The sequence below is a fragment of the Carcharhinus amblyrhynchos genome, chromosome 1, assembly GCF_965287045.1.
Source record: "Carcharhinus amblyrhynchos chromosome 1, sCarAmb.v2.hapA, whole genome shotgun sequence".
Lineage (NCBI taxonomy): Eukaryota > Metazoa > Chordata > Chondrichthyes > Carcharhiniformes > Carcharhinidae > Carcharhinus > Carcharhinus amblyrhynchos.
In genome coordinates, this window is record NC_137324.1 from 78,881,344 (window position 1) to 78,899,224 (window position 17,881).

The following is a 17,881-nucleotide window of genomic DNA, read 5'->3' on the forward strand; positions in this document are numbered from 1 at the left end:
AGCAGATGATCCAGCTTTGCAACCCACCATGCCATCTGACAGAAGCCAGGCCACCTTTTCCATCTGCCACCATACTTTGTCTTTGGAATGGAAAATTCTAGCCTGTCTCCACTTGAAAGGTAACCTAATAGAAGTACAAATGTGAGGCCATGTGCAGTTTTCAGTAAACCTTTTGAAGGAGTTCTTGACATTAGCTGGTGTGGAATTCAATGAGGGTGTCATGGTGTGTCTGAATGCCAGAAAACTGGACAGCCTGCAACACCAGCTGTCAGGTGACTTGCGGTAGCAATCTTAAGTCATGCCTTTTATTACTTTTAAAAAGTATTTTTAAACAGTTCAATATATGTTTGATCAGCCAATGAAATTACAGATTTATATCGCTTATGCACAAGTCACATCACTGTGGCATTGATGGATTACAAATAAAGGGGTTGAGGAGATATGAGGTCAAGGTAGGTGAATATGATTCGAACAATTTGCCTGTGTTAAACATTAGTGAGGAATGTGTGGGTGAAATGGCCTGTTTCCTTGTTGTAACTTCCATACAGTCCCCTTTTCATTAATGACTATGAAGCTGTAACCATTATTTCCCTAAATAATATTCTCACTATCTTAAAGCAACTGTTTACAACAATCAAGTTTTATCACGTCAGTAGGTCAACAAACAAAACCTGCCAAATAGCATATGATGGCTAAGGGGCTGCATCTTCTGTGAATGACAAATGGAAGGTGGCTCACTCATCACCTACGCATAAATTGAAATTAAACACCCGCAACCAGGATGTGATTGAAGAACATTCCAGCACAAAGAAAATATGACATTTTTAGGAATAAATCAAAAATATAAAACAAAAGCAGAAAACGTTGGAACATCTCAGCAGGTCTGAAGGCATCAGTGGAGAGAGAATAGAGGCCAAATCACTGCCCCATCCACCACAGGAATCAGAGTGGGCAAGGGGAGGAACATGGGAAGGTCTGTTGACCTTGGGCATGATTTTATGGTTGCTGCACAAGCAAGGGCGTATAATCCCGTCCAATGTTTTGCGTCTGGATGACTCTTAGTCAGAGTCAAAAATATAAATGTGGATGAGGTAGGACTGTGAAGAGTGCTTCTTAACCTCAATTATAAATGATCTGGTGCAAATCTGTTCAGAACATTGTTAAAATCTCTTTTCTATCAATGCTGGTAATAACAGGGCATATTTTGCAATGTGATTTCTCTGCACCATTCTGCATTCTCTCTCTTTAGAGATCGGTCTTGTTTTAGTTTTATCTTTTGCATCAATATACCAATTTGCCTCAGATCTTGCCACCTTTCTTTTCTGAATATGCTTTATCGTTACTTTTACAATTAGGGAAACCACTTCACGTGGACCCAAAGAGGTAGTTTCAGCACTATTAATGGTCCAGCATCAGAGTAGCAAATGTTCTACCACTATCATTATGACAATACAATTGCTGCCACAAGGAGGCATCACTCAGCACTACATATCCCATCTGACGCTCACACAAATCAATTTCTGCATGACAAAAGCAGCTTTTCATTCGAGGGTAGATTTTGCTGAGTCCTAATGTAGCAAAAGTGCACTTCAGAAAATCATAGGCTGCCTACCTATGAAATTATGTCACATTCTTGCAGAACCTTCCAAACCTGCAGCTTCTAGAAGAGCTCAAGAAGAGACTGGCTAGAGTGAATGTTGGACCCTTGGAGGACGAGAGGGGGGATTTAACGGTGGGTAATGAGGAAATGGCTGAGACTTTAAATAAGTTTTTTGTGTCGGTCTTCACGGAGGAGGACACAAATAGCTTACCGAATATTAAAGATAGAGGGATGGTAGGAGATGAGGTCCTTAATACAATTACTGTCACTGGAGAGGTAGTGCTTGGTAGACTAATGGGACTGAAGGTAGACAAGTCCCCAGGACCGGATGGAATGCATCCCAGGGTTGTGAAAGAAATGGCAGAAGTAATAGCAGGTGCTTTAGTAATTATTTATCAAAATTCGCTGGACTCTGGGGAAGTGCCGGAGGATTGGAAAACAGCTAATGTTACGCCGCTGTTTAAAAAAGGTAGCAGACAAAAGGCAGGGAATTATAGGCTGGTTAGCTTAACATCCGTAGTTGGAAAAATGCTAGAATCCATCATCAAAGAAGAAATAGCAGGACGCCTCGAAAAGAATGGTTTGATCAAGCAGACGCAGCACGGATTCGTGAAGAGGAAGTCGTATTTAACAAATTTACTGGATTTCTATGAAGATGTGACTAGTGCAGTAGACAGAGGGGAACCGGTGGATGTGGTGTTTTTAGATTTCCAGAGGTGTTCAATAAGGTGCCTCACAAAAGGTTGCTGCAGAAGGTTAGCGTACACGGAGTTGGGGGTAAAGTGTTAGCATGGATTGAGGATTGGTTATCTAACAGGAAGCGGAGAGTTGGAATCAATGGATGCTTTTCTGGTTGGCAGTTGGTGACTATTGGAGTGCCGCAGGGATCAGTGCTGGGCCTCAACTGTTTACCATTTACAAAGACGATCTGGAGGAAGGGGCTGAGTGTAGGGTAACAAAATTTGCTAATGACACGGAGATGAGTGGGAAAGTGAATTGCGTGGAGGGCGCGGAAAGTCTGCAGAGGGATCTGGATAGGCTGAGTGAGTGGGCGAGGACCTGGCAGATAGAGTATAACATTAGCAAATGTGAGGTTATCCACTTTGGCAAAAATAATAGTAGGAGGGATTACTATTTAAAGGGCGAAAAGCTGCAGCATGCTACAATGCAAAGGGACCTGGGGGTCCGTGTGCACGAATCGCAAAAACCCAGTCTGCAGGTGCAGCAGGTGATCATGAAGGCAAATGGTTTGCTGGCCTTTATAGCGAGGGGGATAGAATATAAAAGCAGGGAGGTCTTGCTGCAACTGTACAGGGTACTGGTGAGGCCGCAACTGGAATACTGCGTGCAGTTTTGGTCCCCTTATTTGCGAATGGATATATTGGCCTTAGAGGGAGTACAGAGAACGTTCAGAAGGCTGATACTGGAGATGAGGGGGTTAGCTTATGAGGAGAGATTGAATAGACTGGGTCTGTACTCGTTAGTGTTTAGAAGGCTGAGGGGGGATCTTATAGAGACATACAAGATAATGAAGAGGCTAGATAGGGTAGAGGTAGAGAGATTCTTTCCACTTAGAAAGGAAAACAGAACTAGAGGGCACAGCCTCAAAATAAGGGGGGGCGGGGTGCAGTTTTGAATGGAGTTGAAGAGGAACTTCTTCACTCAAAGGGTGGTGAATCTCTGGAATTCTCTGCCCATTGAAGTGGTGGGGGCTACCTCATTGAATATATTTAAGTCACGGGTAGATAGATTTCTGATAGTCAAGGGAATTAAGGGTAATGGGGAGAAAGCGGGAAAGTGGAACTGAGCCACTTCAGATCAGCCATGATCTTATTGAATGGCGGGGCAGGCTCGAAGGGCTAGATGGCCTACTCCTGCTCCTATTTCTTATGTTCTTATGTTCTACCATCTAGAAGAAGAAGACAGTGGACCCTTGGGAACACTGCCATCCACAAGTTCACCTCCAAGTCACACACCATCCTGACTTGGGATTACATTGCAATTCCTTCACTGCCACAGGATCAAACTAGTGGAACTGCTAAACCTCCAAAACAGCACTGTGGATGTCCTTACACTCCAAAGACAGCAGCGGCACAAGGTAGCACCTCACAACCATCTGCAATTGTATAGGACATTGGTGAAGCCACACCTGGAGTATGGTGTATAGTTTTAGTGTCTCTATTTGAATAAGCATGTCCTTGTTATAGAGGGAATACATGAAGGTTTACCAGGCTGCTCCTTGGGATGGCAAGTCTGTCATATCATGAGAGACTAAGTCATTTATGATTATGTTCACTGGAGTTTAGAAAGGTGAGAGGGGATCTCCTGGAAACTTAAAAAATTCCAACAGGGTTAGCCAGGACAGGTTCCGAAAGAATGTTCCCAATGGTGGGGGAGTCCAGAACTAGGGGTCATACATAGTTTGAGGATCAGGGGTTTATCTTTTTGAACTGAGGTGAGGAGAAACTTCTTCACCCAGAGGCTGGTGAACATGTGGAATGCACTACCACAGAATGTGTTGAGGCCAAAACATTGCCTGATTTCAAGAAGAAATTAGATGTAACTCTAGGGGTTAAGGGGGTCAAGGGAAATAGGGGGAAGGGGGGATCAGGATATTGAATTCAATGATCAACAATGATCAAGATGAATGGTGGAGCAGGCTTGAAGATCCGAATGGCCTACTCCCGCTTCTAGTTTCTATGTTGCTTTGTAACTGCTTCCTAACTTCTCTCCTGAATGGTCTGTTTCTATTTTAAGACTATGCCCAGGTTAAATCTCCTTGCACTAGGCTCTGTCAATAGTGAAAAGGTTTCTCTCCATCAGTCCAATCAATTGCTTTCAGTAGACCCCAGTCAAATCACCCCTTAACGATCCTATAATCCAGAGAATATGAATCAGTATGGGTCTAGGAGGGCAATACCATTGTTATATATCCCTACCTCTCACATCAACTGATGCAAGGCTCATGGTTCCATTGATAATACTTTGTCTCTGAGTCTAAAGGTCCTGCATTTAAGTCCCACTCCCAAATCTAACACAAAACTTAACGCTGATACTTCAATGCAGTACTGAGGGAGTACTTCACTTTTAAGATGCCTTCTTTCAGATGATCCTAAACTGAGGCCCAGTCTACCCTCTCATAATCTGAAGGAAGACTCCAGTCAAACGTTCATGAGGCATTCCAGAAGGTCAGAATACCAAAAAGAGAATTGAAGAGAGAAATAGTTATTTGGGCATGCCAGCTGTCTTGCCAGATCTGGACTAGTACTCCTAATTGTTTTTGCTGAATAACTAATAGTTTGATATTCCATCTTAAGTTCTTATTAAAACTCAACATCCCATCATATTGGTTGCACTCAAATCCTGATTGATTGATTGGTTGTTTGGATACATCGCATATCTCTTAATCTTTTCCTATGACATGGGTGTCCCTGACTTGCAATACTTTTCACAATCTTCTAAGCAATGTGGCATTCAACAAAAAACAAAGAAAATTATAGCACAGGAAAAAGGTTCTTTGGCCCTCCAAGCCAGTGCCAATCATAATGCACTAACTAAACTAAAAAACAACCTTCTGCCCTCACTTGATCCATATCCCTCTATCCGCTCCCTATTCATGTACCCGTCCAGATGCCTCTTAAATGTTGCTAATGTGCCTGCTTCCACCACCTCCTCTGGTAGCACATTCCAGGCACCCACCACTCTCCACGTGAAAACCTTTCCTCAGACACCTTCCTTAAACTTTCCCCTTCTCACCTTGAATCTGTGCCCCCTACTAAGTGACACCTCCACCCTGGGAAAATGTCTCTGATTATCCACCCTATGTCTCTCATAACTTTCTATACATCTATCAGGCCTCCTCTCAACCTCCATCTTTCCAGTGAAAACAGTCCTGATGTATTCAACCTCTCCTCATAGCCAACACCCTTGAGACCAGGCAAAATCCTGGTGAACCTTCTTTGCATTTTTTCAAATGCTTCCACACCCTTCTGGTAGCATGGTGACCAGAACTGCACGCATTACTCCAAATGTGGTCTGACTAAGGTTTTATATAGCTGCAATATGATTTCCCAACTCTTGTACTCAATGCCCTGGCTGATGAAGGCTAGAATGCCATATGCTTTCTAATCACCTGTGCTGCAACTTTCAGGGAACTGTGGACCTGCATGCCCTGATCCCACTTTCAGTTTGTACGTACTGTCAGCTTTTTAATTATGACAGCCACGTCACCCAAACAGATTACACCACACTCACTGACACACTCCCCTCGCTCTACAGGACAAGGTAGCACACAACCAGAGGCAGAAAGAAGGCATCTTAAAAGTTAAAAGGGATCTGGGCGTGCAGGTCCACAGTTCCCTAAAAGTGGCAACACAGGTGGTTAGAAAGCATATGGCATGCTAGCCTTCATCAGCCAGGGCATTGAGTACAAGAGTTAATGTTTCTAAGCGTTCTACCATTTACAGTATAATTCACACCTAAATTAGATGTTGCAAAATGCATCACCTCATTAACATTTTAAGGCCAGAACTAAGTCAATCGTTCCTATGATACAAGAGACAACATGATGTGAATAACATAGCCACTGTAATACCAAATATTACTAATGTTTCAATTACAGCAATTAACAGGGCTATTGTTTCAGTGTATTGAACTGAAAGTGATGTGCGTTTATGCTGAAGAGGTCAGTGAAGAGAAACCGCAGCAAAGTATATGCCTGGTTCCCACAGGCGTGAAATAACACATCATCACAGAGATGTAAATGTATGATGCACCTTTTAACACAGTGTACTGAACAAGGTCATTCACAAATCCCAGCAACTGCTGGTGTCATTCATCTGGTTTTCCTTGAGCATATACCAAAAGGGGCTAAAGGGATCAAGGGATATGGGGGGTGAAGGGGGAATCAGGATATTGAATTCGATGATCAGTCGAGATCAAAATAAATGGCAGAACAGGCTCAAAGGGTCGAATGGCTTACTTCTGCTTCTAGTTTCTACGTGTCTATGATAGTAGCTCCAAGGCTCTCTGATGTAGCACTGATAACCTCAGTGAACGGAACGGACAGGAAGGAAAGTCTAAATCATGATCACATCCCACATTCATAGCTTTGCCCCACCCTCACACATCTAGCACTTCTGCAAGCCTCACTCCCACATTTCAGTTTGTACATACTGTCAGCTTTTTAATTATGACAGCCACATCACCCAAAGAGATTACACCACACTCACTGACTCACTCCCCTCGCTCTTACAGGTCAAGGTAGCACACAACCAGAGGCAGTTGGTGGCATAGGCACAGCTCCATTTTCTCAACCCATTGAAGGAGATGGTGCGGCCATAGTGGAGGCTGCAGTCAGTGCTAGGACTGAAAATATTAACGGTGACTGTATCCTCATACCCAATCCTCTCCTCACATCCCACTTTCCCTCAACTCGCAATCTCTCCTGGGATTGCTTCCCACGCATTTTCCTCATTACAAACTTGATATTGTACTTATCTCCTTTCAGTCACTCAAGAATTATTACCAGAACAGGTAATTGTGTAAGAGCAAGTTGTGAAAGAGCAAGGAAAAATGATGATGAAGAAACATTGGGAAAGAATGGCTTGGAACCGGGAGGTGGGGTTTGGGTGGCAGAGGTGCCAGTTTTAAAGTTAAAATTTATTTATTAGTCACAACTAGGCTTACATTAACACTGCAAAGAAGTTACTGTGGAAATCCCCCAGTTGCCACACTCAAGTACACTGAGGTATATGGCCAATGCATCTAACCAGCATGTCTTTTGGACTATGGAAGGAAACCAGAGAACATAGAGGAAACCCATGCAGACATGTGGAGAATGTGCAACCTCCACACAGACAGTGACCCAACCAGGAATCGAACCCGAGTTCCTGGTGCTGTGAGGCAGCAATGCTAACCACTGTGTCACTGTGCCACCCCCTTTTTTGGACAGCAATGTTACACACTATAATATTGCGTTGTTGGGTTGGAGAAGTTGCAATAACTCCTGAAAGTTGTCAACTACAGATAATCACAACTACGAGAATACTCCCCTAATCTCAGTTTCTCTCCATGCTTCTTTCCCCTAGACTCTCAGATCATGTGAATATATATCACCTCTTTCTCTCTCATCATCGGTTTCTACAGTTAAACCTTTGTGCAATTTGGTCTAACATATTTTGGTATATAACAGACACACACAGGTTCTGTCGCTGAGAACTCAGTTGAGAACATCAATGGCAGTGATGTATGGAATCGATGTGAACGCGGGAATGCTTGATGCATTGGCAAGGCTGCCAGGGTGCCTGCTGTCACTGTAAAGAAGCATGGAGCAGTGGTGCACTGAGCTTGGAGCCCACACATTCCAGCATGGAAATGGAGCCGATTCCATCTCTATACATGTGGACTCAACCACGATGCTGTGTCTGATTGCTGGTGTCTCACTTTCCTTTGCAGCATAATTAGAAACCATTCAGTGTCTAAGAGCTGCTCCAACAGAAGTATTGCAAATTCACCTGCTGCTATGAACACTCAGATTACTGACATTTGTTGGCTGTGATTGTGTACAAAGGTGTCCCCGTGATCTCACAGCAAACCAGCAGAGCTGCTGACCCAAGAAATTGACATTGTCTCCATGGGACATGAACCTGCTGCCTATTTCAGGATGGCAGCCTTCATCCAACCCAATACTGCCACTCTGTGAGTGCCATTGCTGCTTGGTCTCTCTGCTCCTGGCAAAGCCAAGGAGATTCAGTTGGAAGCTATGCTTTCTAGGGCCATAGTTGCTTGATCTACTTGACAACAGCAAATGTCTAATCGTCGTCCTTATGTATTCCTTGTTGCTGATGGTCATTTTGTATAGCCTACATTGCCATAATAAGGTCCTGGCTCCTGGGAAACAGCCCTTTCCCAGGGAGTGCTTGGATGCTCTGGCACTGATATTTTGGGGGAATTTGGATGTGGATTTCAGTATCGGGGCAATTTGTCAGTGTGGACCCTGCGTGGTAAGAGTAAGCTGTACATTTATTTACACACCGCCTGGAGAATGGGCTCCTCATTTGCTGGCTAGCTGTTCAACCAACAGCCTGCAATCTTTGACCTGTGTGAACCCACGTGGCCTATGTGGCAGGATCTTTATCCAGGGGGATGCTGACAGCCTGCAAGGGGCTGTGTGGGACATGCTACAGTCACTCTTCCACTGCAACTTCTCCGCTCTAAGGCTTTACTCAGCAAATTTTTCTTTTTCTTAAGAACACAAAATCCATTCTAAACAATTTTTTTTTAAATTCATTTGTGGGACATGGGTGCTGGCCAGCACTTATTGCCCATCCCTAGTTGCCTGAAGGCAGTCAAGAGTCAACCACATTACTGTGGCTCTGGAGTTACATGTAAGCCAGACCAGATATCTGCCTTCCCTGAAGGATATTAGTGAACCCCAGATGGATTTTTGTGACAATTGACAATAGTTTCATGATCATCATTAGATTCTTAAATCCAGACTTTTTTTTACTGAACTCAAATTCCACAATCTACCGCGGCAGAATTCGAACCCAGGTCCCCAGAACATTAGCTGAGTTTCTAGCGATAATACCACTAGGCCATCACCTGGTCAGTACAAGGAACAATATTTTCTCACCCTGTCCCAGCTCTCTTCCACTGGAGCTCAGTCACTGTCAATCTTCGTGCTCTCTCCCTCTCACAATGCTTATGCATGTTAATCATTAAAAGTCTTCTCTGGATGTATTTCCTCAGTCTGCTAACCTTCCCGCCTTGCTTGCTCTCCGAAATTGGTTCCTGCTCGTCACTTCATGAGTGCTCACCTCACTCAAACTAAGATCTTTTGTCCCAGGCCTCTGTAGAAATGCTAACTTTTATTTATCCACCCTTGTCAGTGGCTTTACAGACTTTAATATTCAAAATAATGTTAATGGATTAAGCTATCCTGTTGAAATTGAGATTGGGAGTTTTGTATACAATTGGTTGTTGCTACAAGGGAAATCGAGGAAATAAATGTGTTAGTTGTACAGAAATGTGCACAAATGGCTGTACGAAAGAGGTGGAGAGGAGTCAGTGAGTGTGGCAGAGTAAGTGAGTGAGGGAGAGAGATTCAGAGGATTGTGCATGTGAGGCAGAGTTTGAATGTGCGTGAGAAATATTAGGATGTGGGAGTGACTGGGATTGTGCACAAAATGCAAACATCATTGCGCGGAAGGCTGTGACATCATGGGGGGGAGCAGGGGGCACAAAGATGAAAGCGAGCACAGACCCTCCCAAAGTGTAAGTCCACCACTGATCCAAAGAAAGAGGATTTGATATTTTAAGGGGGTTCAGTGTTTGGGAGAGGGAGTTCAGAGACCTGAGGGATAAATTAGAGGCCTGGGAAGAGACCAGAGGCCAGTTAGTGCAGAGTAAATAAGAATCATAGAGTCAAGGTGAAGGTCTGGAGAGGGTGCTTTCAGAGGACTTGGGTGGGGGCAATGGGATTGACGGTTTTATGAGGAGGCGCAAGGCCTGCTTGGTTTTGTGTTTGGTTCAGACAGGCATGTTGGATTCAGAAGAAGAGTGTAAAGGCATTCATTCACCTCCTGGAGCCAGCAAGCTCTTACCTGAATGCGATTGCTGGATTTCATGAGGCTCAGTAAACCTGACCAACCAGAAATAACATTGAAAAGCTAATTGCCAATCTTCTCCCTTAGGCCAATCGGTAACCCACCTATCATCCTGCCATCATTAAACCTGGAAGTATGCATGTTGGAATTGGATTAAGATTAGAATTCTGGTTTTTGAGATTATAAACAACAAAACCCAACCCAAGCCCACATTTTGTTAGTTAAAATTCCCTGCCTTAACATTTGTGAAGAGCTCAGTGATGTTTTCTCCATTGACCTTGGTGTATAAATGCAGTTTATTGTTTATGGAGGACTGAAAATGGCCCAAGTAAAATTGGATATGAAAAGTAAGTTAGGGGAGAATGAAATCTAAGAAACCAAATCAAGAAAATGTTTTTTCTTTGTGTCTATCATTGAAAAATTGTACTTTATTTCTGATGTCTTTGCCATGTTCTCAGTAAAGAAACAGATCTGACAGTGCATTGATGGATAGGAGTGATACTGAAACCGGGTTGCTATATATGTTAGGGTGTAGCCCCTTTAAGGGAATGGGTCAGGTGACCCTGTGTGTGGGGTGATCTGCCCAGGAACTGTCCTGAGAGGTCAGTTGTCATCTGGAGCAAATAAGGCTGCAATGAATACCTGTGTTCTCTGGTGCCTGTCTGTGGATTGAGTTCCTGAGGCTACCCCTCAGTAGGAAAGAATTTAACACAGGTAACTGGGTCTTTGTGTGGGGACAAGAGGTACCTATTAAAGTGATAAGTGTTACTGCTGAGAAATAGTAGAAATTTCAACACAATAAAAGGTCAGTTGTCCAGATCACTGCCATGCCCGAAGCTAGCTCTCCTACAGCACCTACCTACTGGACTATATTATCACTTCTCTTTCTTCATATTCATTAATAGTTTAAATCTTTAAGTATTCACCTAATTCCTTTGTAAATATTGTTACTAATTTGGCTTCATCAGTTATTTGTGGTGGTGTATTCCACCTCATCATTACTTCTCCTTTGAAGAAAATCTTCCCATGTTCCCCTTTTTATTTCCAGCACTAAACATTGAATTTCTGCCTCTTTGATGCCAATTAATCAGCCAGTGGAAATATGCTTTCACAGTTATTATTTAATAATGGGGGCCTCTATAAGATCCAAAGTCCAAAGATGTGTGGGTTAGGTTGATTGGCCATGCTAAACAGAAGCTAATGTCAGGGGATTAACAGGGTAAATATGTGGGGGTTATGAGGATAGGGTCTGGGTGAGATTTGTGGTCAATGCAGACTCAAGGGCCCAATTAGTCTTCTTCTGCACTTCCCCTTCAACCATCGCTGCACCAATGAATAGAAGGTATTTCTACCTTTCGTATTTTCAATTACAATTGCCTCAAAGTGAGGTACGGTATGAATTTGTCAATGCAGAATAAATCTCTTTATCTTCTTTCCTGATCATGAAAATCCATCCCAAGCTCAGAGGGACACTCTTGCAATGCTCCACATCCAAGCCATCTCTTCGTCTCTGTAAGTAAAATGTCAACATTTGGTTCTCTTGCCCACTAGGACCCAGGTTCACAGTCACCAAAAAATGAATTAAACTGGACCCAGGCAAGCAGCAAAAAAGTTCTTCTACATGAGCTGGACTGATCCCTGGATGAATAGTGTTCTAATTCACTGTGTCCAATACTCAGCCAACTTGCATATAAACCAAAATCAAAGAATCAAAGTTGGTGAAAACTGGAAATAAAAAATACACAATGCTGAAAACAAAATTAACAGGTCAGCTGAAGAGAAAACCTAACTATTTCTATGTCCATAGAAACTGCAGATGGCTTATTATTCCTTAAACACCAAGCCAGCGTAAAACAATAAAAGGATTATAAATTAATATATTTCATACATAATCAAACAACAGTAGCTTACAATATATCAAAGGTTAACTCTAAAGCATAGAATAGCATTCACAAACACAAGGAAAAAATAGAATGATATGCCAATTCGATAAGATGAAAAGAAGTGGGAGGTGGTGAGTGTGAAACCCGCATGAACTGTACATTCTGACCAACTCTGCCTCCCAATGTCGAGGTTTCAATGACACGCCTGACTTGGACAAAAACCTGCGCTGGCGCCAGGGAAATCTCTGCCCTAATTGCTATGTGTAATAACAAATAGGTGTAAGAGGTGGTTGGTGGTACAGGCATAACAGGTCACTGCAGCCGGCAAGTTCTGAGGGCGGGAGCTTCATTCGTAAGTCTCAACACCTCAGCCCAGATGCCCAGGAGCAAGCGTTCAAAGCAGCACCAGTAAGCTTAAATCCACCGGAATTTCCCGTTCAACCCAAAACAGCACCCGACTTCCCGGTTCCCTTTGAATGTCAAAAGACAACAAACTTCAAGCAGGATTGAGAGTATGCCTTCATCCTCTCTCTCTTCCATATGATTCATTCTCTATATAAAGTTTCCTGTTCATTTTTTAAAAAATCTTTTGCATCGGTTGCTCTATTCATTTACTGCAGTAACTTCAAATGATTAATTTCGAATTATCCCTGCAACATCAAGAAAGTACACTCTCTCCAGTCCCTGTATACGTGAGTGAGTGTGTGTGAGTGTGTGTGTGTTCACACAGTAAAAAGTCTGACAACACCAGGTTTCAGTCCAACCGATTTATTTGATAGTAAATTCACTAGCTTTCAGGTTAGCCCCTTCGTCAGGTGAATGGAGAGTCCTGGCCAGAACTCTCCATTCACCTGTATAATAAACTGTTTACTCCAGTCCAACGCCGGCATATCCACATCATGTGTTCACACACACAGCGAGCAGTCATCTCGGAAAGATGACAGAGAGGGGCAGAATTTGAAATAGAGTTCGCTATAGTCAGATGGACAAGAGCAGTCGTGGATATTAGGTTCGCAGTGTACAATCTGTAGACAATTCTCCAATTATTCTTAAAACTTAACTGCCTAGTGTTTTCACATCTTCCCAAAAGTATGTTATCTAAAAAAAAGTAACAGCAACAAACTTGTTCAGATGCCCTCTGAAGGATCAATCTCCAGGAGAGTATAACCAGCATGTGGGACACTCGTTAATGTGAAATTTCATTCCTCCGCAATTAAAACACGCCTTCCTCAAATAATCAAAGGGAAGGCACCCTTCTCTCTCACACACATACACAAGTATAATAAACTGATCAATCATCCCAAAAGCCAGAAACAATCGCCTCTTTACCTTGATGAACAATTAGAATGAGCAGTACAGCAGGAGCCCAGCGCTGATCCATACTAGCAGGAGCCGGCTCAATTTTTATTCCATTGAACCACCTGCCCGGAGCCTCGCTAAATCCCAGTCGCGCACCCTTCTGGTCCGTCTAGTTCTATCCACACCAGTTTTACTCCGTGCTGCCTCTGACGCGCTTCCCCCTTTCTCCAGACTGTTCGTTAACTCCGACACTATTGCTTTTGTTGCTGTAGATGTATTTGCATAACCGTCACACAGCGTTAACCATTCCCTAAAAATTGTTTTGGCTCTTTAAAATAAGTTCTTCCCACGAAGAGTGATCATGTGAGATGGGTATCCTCATAGAATAATGTTGATAATATTCTACAATTATTTAGGAACCAATTGGGTATAGCGTTCGACGAATTTCCGAGTGTTGCTGGTCGGAGGTGTTAAGATTAAAAGCAACAGAAGCGGTTTGCAATCACACAATGGCTTTTCAGTGCAAAATATCCCAGATACTTTGCATCAGCTACATTACTGGTTTATTATTCATTTCCTCCTCGTAAACATAACCAGCACCAGCTCAACTGTTTCCTGCTGTGTCTGTCTCCTCTCTCCAACACAATTCCCCAGAGTACACAACCTCTGCCCATCTTATTCAGCACTCCTGAACCTGATTCACCAGTCAGGAACTCACTTCTCCAAAACAGCAAAAACAACTTCCAAATGTCCTAAGGTGCTTCAAAGGAGCATTATAAAGCAAAATTAAACACCAAGCCACATCCAGGAGGCAGTGTAAGCCAGCCAGTGCAGGGGTGATGGATTGAAACGGTAGGAGTTAAGAAGTAGGCAGCGGAGCAGAGTTTTGCATTAACCTGATGTTTACAGAAGATGGGAGACTGTGCCAACCAAAGGAATATTGGAATAGTCAAGGCTTAGGGAAAAGGGATTGAGCAACAGATAAGCTGCGTCGGGGCATGGTTGGGCAATGTTACAGCGGTGGAAATAAAATGTGCTAATGACGGTGTGGAAATGTAGTCGGAAAAACCATCTTGGGTCAATTATGATAACAACATTGCAAATAAGCTGGTTCAGCCCCAGATAGTTATGGAGAACAGAGTGAAGTAAATCTCATTTAATTAATGATCAGATGGTCTTTGACTAGCAAACACTCCTGAATGGCAGTGCACCATTCGCAATTTGAAATTCCAGGCTTAGTCGGGCAACACACTATACATCCTTTAGAGAATACTCAAAGAGTTTCAATCAATGTTCCATTACTCTTTTGCTAGATATCCTGGGTGATGGAAATACATTTCACATGTTGCATCTTCAAGGGCTAGCTGTAAAAATACATGAACATTGATACCAAAGACTGCCATTGAATAACAAATTGATTGTTCTGGTGATTGATCTTCCTTGAGGTCAATATTCTTCTGGGCCCAGACCCAATGTTGGAACCAAAAATCTCAGATTGATCCAACTTTACTGATAAACAGCTTGGATAGGCGGCATGAGAAGGTTACTATGTGTGGAAGAAGTTACCAAAAATAAATTTAAGTTCCTATGAACTTAAAGCAGATCCATTACAGCAGAGTTTACACAAAGTGAGACCCAATGACAGAGGAGTTGGGCACTAGGGAGTAAATTACTGAAACAGAGCGGGAAAAGTTTTTTCCCCCAAGGAAGGATGATGAGGGTAGAGAAATTGGTAGATATGGAAAAAGAATTGAGGAATGATCAGACACAACTTTGTCAACATTCAAGACCTCAGGAGCAGAGAACCAACGAAAGATAGCAAATTCCAGCTGATAGCTGTGGGTATGGGTTAACAACTTAATGCAAAGGATGGAATGAGAATAGGAGGACAGAAAATATTTAGGAGACTAAAGAGTTAAGATGTAGGTTCAAATTGCTGAGAAGAGAAGTTTCTTAAAGTAGAAACAAAGGGAAGAGAGAATGGAAGACATCTAAACAGGTAAATCAGCATGGAGCCTGGGAGGCAATAGCATCAATATATGATTTTATGTTATGCATCAGTTGTGGTTCAATTGATAACCCCCTTGTTTCTGATTTCGAATGCGCTGGGTTTAAGTCTCCCAAGATTTCAGCACAAAAGTTAGGGCTGACATTTTAGTGCAATACTGAGGGAGTACTGTACTGTTAAGATGCGCTCTTTCAGATAAGATCTGAAACTAAGGTCCTCTTAGTCCTCTCAGGTAGATGTAAAAGATCCAATGAAACTATTGAAAAGAATAGGGAAATCATTCTGTATGTCGTGATCAATATTTATCCCTCAATCAACATGATGAAAAAACAGGTTATCTGCTTATTATCACATTGTTGTTTGTAGGACTTTACTATGTGCAGATTGGCTTCTATATTTCTTACATCACAAGGAAACTTTATTCCAAATGTACTGTGTTGTCTGTAAAGTACTTTGAGACATCCAGTTGTGTTGAAAGACACTATATCAATGCAAGTTTTCTTCACCAAAAAGCATTTAATTGAGAGATGAGACAACTTTTAAGATCCCGGACCAGAACCCCAAATTACATTAGGAAGCCAGACTAGACCACAACAATTTTTCCTTTTGACAGAAATGTGAAGAAAGGATATTTCTTTCCAAAAATGATTACATTGACAAAGTATGGATCTTTTACAGTGAAACAAACTTTATTTAATAACATAGTTTAAATAAACTCAAACAAATTATTCCACTTAACCATTAACTTTTGAACAATATTTAAAAATGAAAGGAAACAACTTTACTTTCTAGTTTATGATTGTTCCATTTTCAAATAAGTTCAATTCATACATAGATCAAAAGCACTTTCAAATAAATACAGTTAGCAAACCCAAGCATACTTGCTATAAATTGTGCTAACAGTCTTGAAGCTTTTAGAGAGAGAGTTTGTAGAGAGAGTGAATTCTCAGGAACAGCCTGCACACATCTCAGCAGACCTGAACTGCAACTCTTTAGTTTTTTCCCTGCTATAGACTTAACTCCTCCCATCACCATACCAAGACCTGATTGATAACTCACGACCCTTTGAATCAACTTAATCAAAAACCCCAAGGGAAATCTTCACCTATAAATAGAAATCCATTAGCTTTATCCAAAGTAATTGTTCTGCTCTCCCAAATTCGGGGCTGCATTTTGATTGCATAAAGTTGAATTTTAAATATTCCCCATAAACGTAAAAAATATATATACATATTTATATTAATTGCACCACTATCTTCACACAGAAGGGAAGGGAAGGGAAAGATGCCCCAAAAGCAGAGGGCAAAGCCAAGGTATGACTTATAATAAGGGCAAACTGTTGCCATTGTGACTTGGATGATGCAAGGAATGAAATGTAAAGAAAAATGTATCAACACACATTTAATCAATGGCAGATCTGTAGGGGACGTTATGTGAATATGTATTACAGAAATGAATGTTCTCCATCCCTTCTGGCAGCACATATCAGAGAATTGTGTGCACTAGCACATACTCTGTTGCTTTGAATATCTCCTGAACTCCTATCGTAACTATGATGCAAGGTTAGCAGAAACTTGACAAATGATGTAAGCAGCTAAAACAGACATTTATACCCAAACAGAATCCTCCCCGAAATACTCCCCAGATAATTTCATATGTAATCTAAGTGTAAACAGCAGAACATTGGAACAGCCATTCAACCTCACAGCCTGTTCCATCAGTCATTGAGACCATGTTTGATCTATGACCTAACTCACCTCTTACTTTTGCATCCATTCCTTTAGTACCATCAGCCAGGAAAAATCTATCTATCTCAAATGTTAAAATTATGAATTGAGCTTGCATTCTTCTTCTTGTGCAAAAGTATTCTACATTCCTACTATCCCCTTTGCAGTAACTGCTTCCTAACTTCTCTCCTGAATGGTCTGTTTCTGTTTTAAGATTACTCCCAGGTTAAATCTCCTTATTCTAGACTTCAATAGTGAAAAGGTTTCTCTCCATCAGTCCAATCAATTGCTTTCAATAGACCCCAGTCAAATCATCGCTCAACCATCCTATAATCAGTGTGGGTCTGGGAGGGCAGTACCATTGTCATATATTCCTACCTCTTACATCAATTGATACAAGGCTCATGGCTCGATTGATAATACTTTGTCTCTCAGTCTAAAGGTCCTGCATTTAAGTTCCACCTCCGAAATTTAGCACAAAAGTTAACCCTGATACTTCGATGCAATACTGAGGGAATACCTCACTTTTAAGATGCCTTCTTTCAGATGAGATGCTAAACTGAGGCCCAGTCTACCCTTTCATAATCTGAATGAAGACTCCAATCAGATGTTCTTGAGGCGTTCCAGAAGGTCTGAATACCAAAAAGAGAATTGAAGAGAGAAATAGTTATTTGGGCATGCCAGCTGTCTTGCCAGATCTGGACTAGTACTCCTAATTGTTTTTGCTGAATAACTAATAGTTTGATATTCCATCT

At 42.0% G+C, this 17,881-nt stretch overlaps 1 protein-coding gene across 1 annotated transcript in view; it reads right to left on the reverse strand.

Moving 5' to 3' along the window:
• Positions 1–13,762, reverse strand: part of kita (KIT proto-oncogene, receptor tyrosine kinase a) — a 92,794-nt gene extending 79,032 nt beyond the window's left edge. Inside the window, exon 1 of the mRNA XM_080187483.1 lies at positions 13,422–13,762. Within this exon, the coding sequence (XP_080043609.1) occupies positions 13,422–13,473 (52 nt within the window). The 5' untranslated portion in view covers positions 13,474–13,762. The remainder of the gene's footprint in view (positions 1–13,421) is intronic.
• Positions 13,763–17,881: the final 4,119 nt, after the last annotated feature.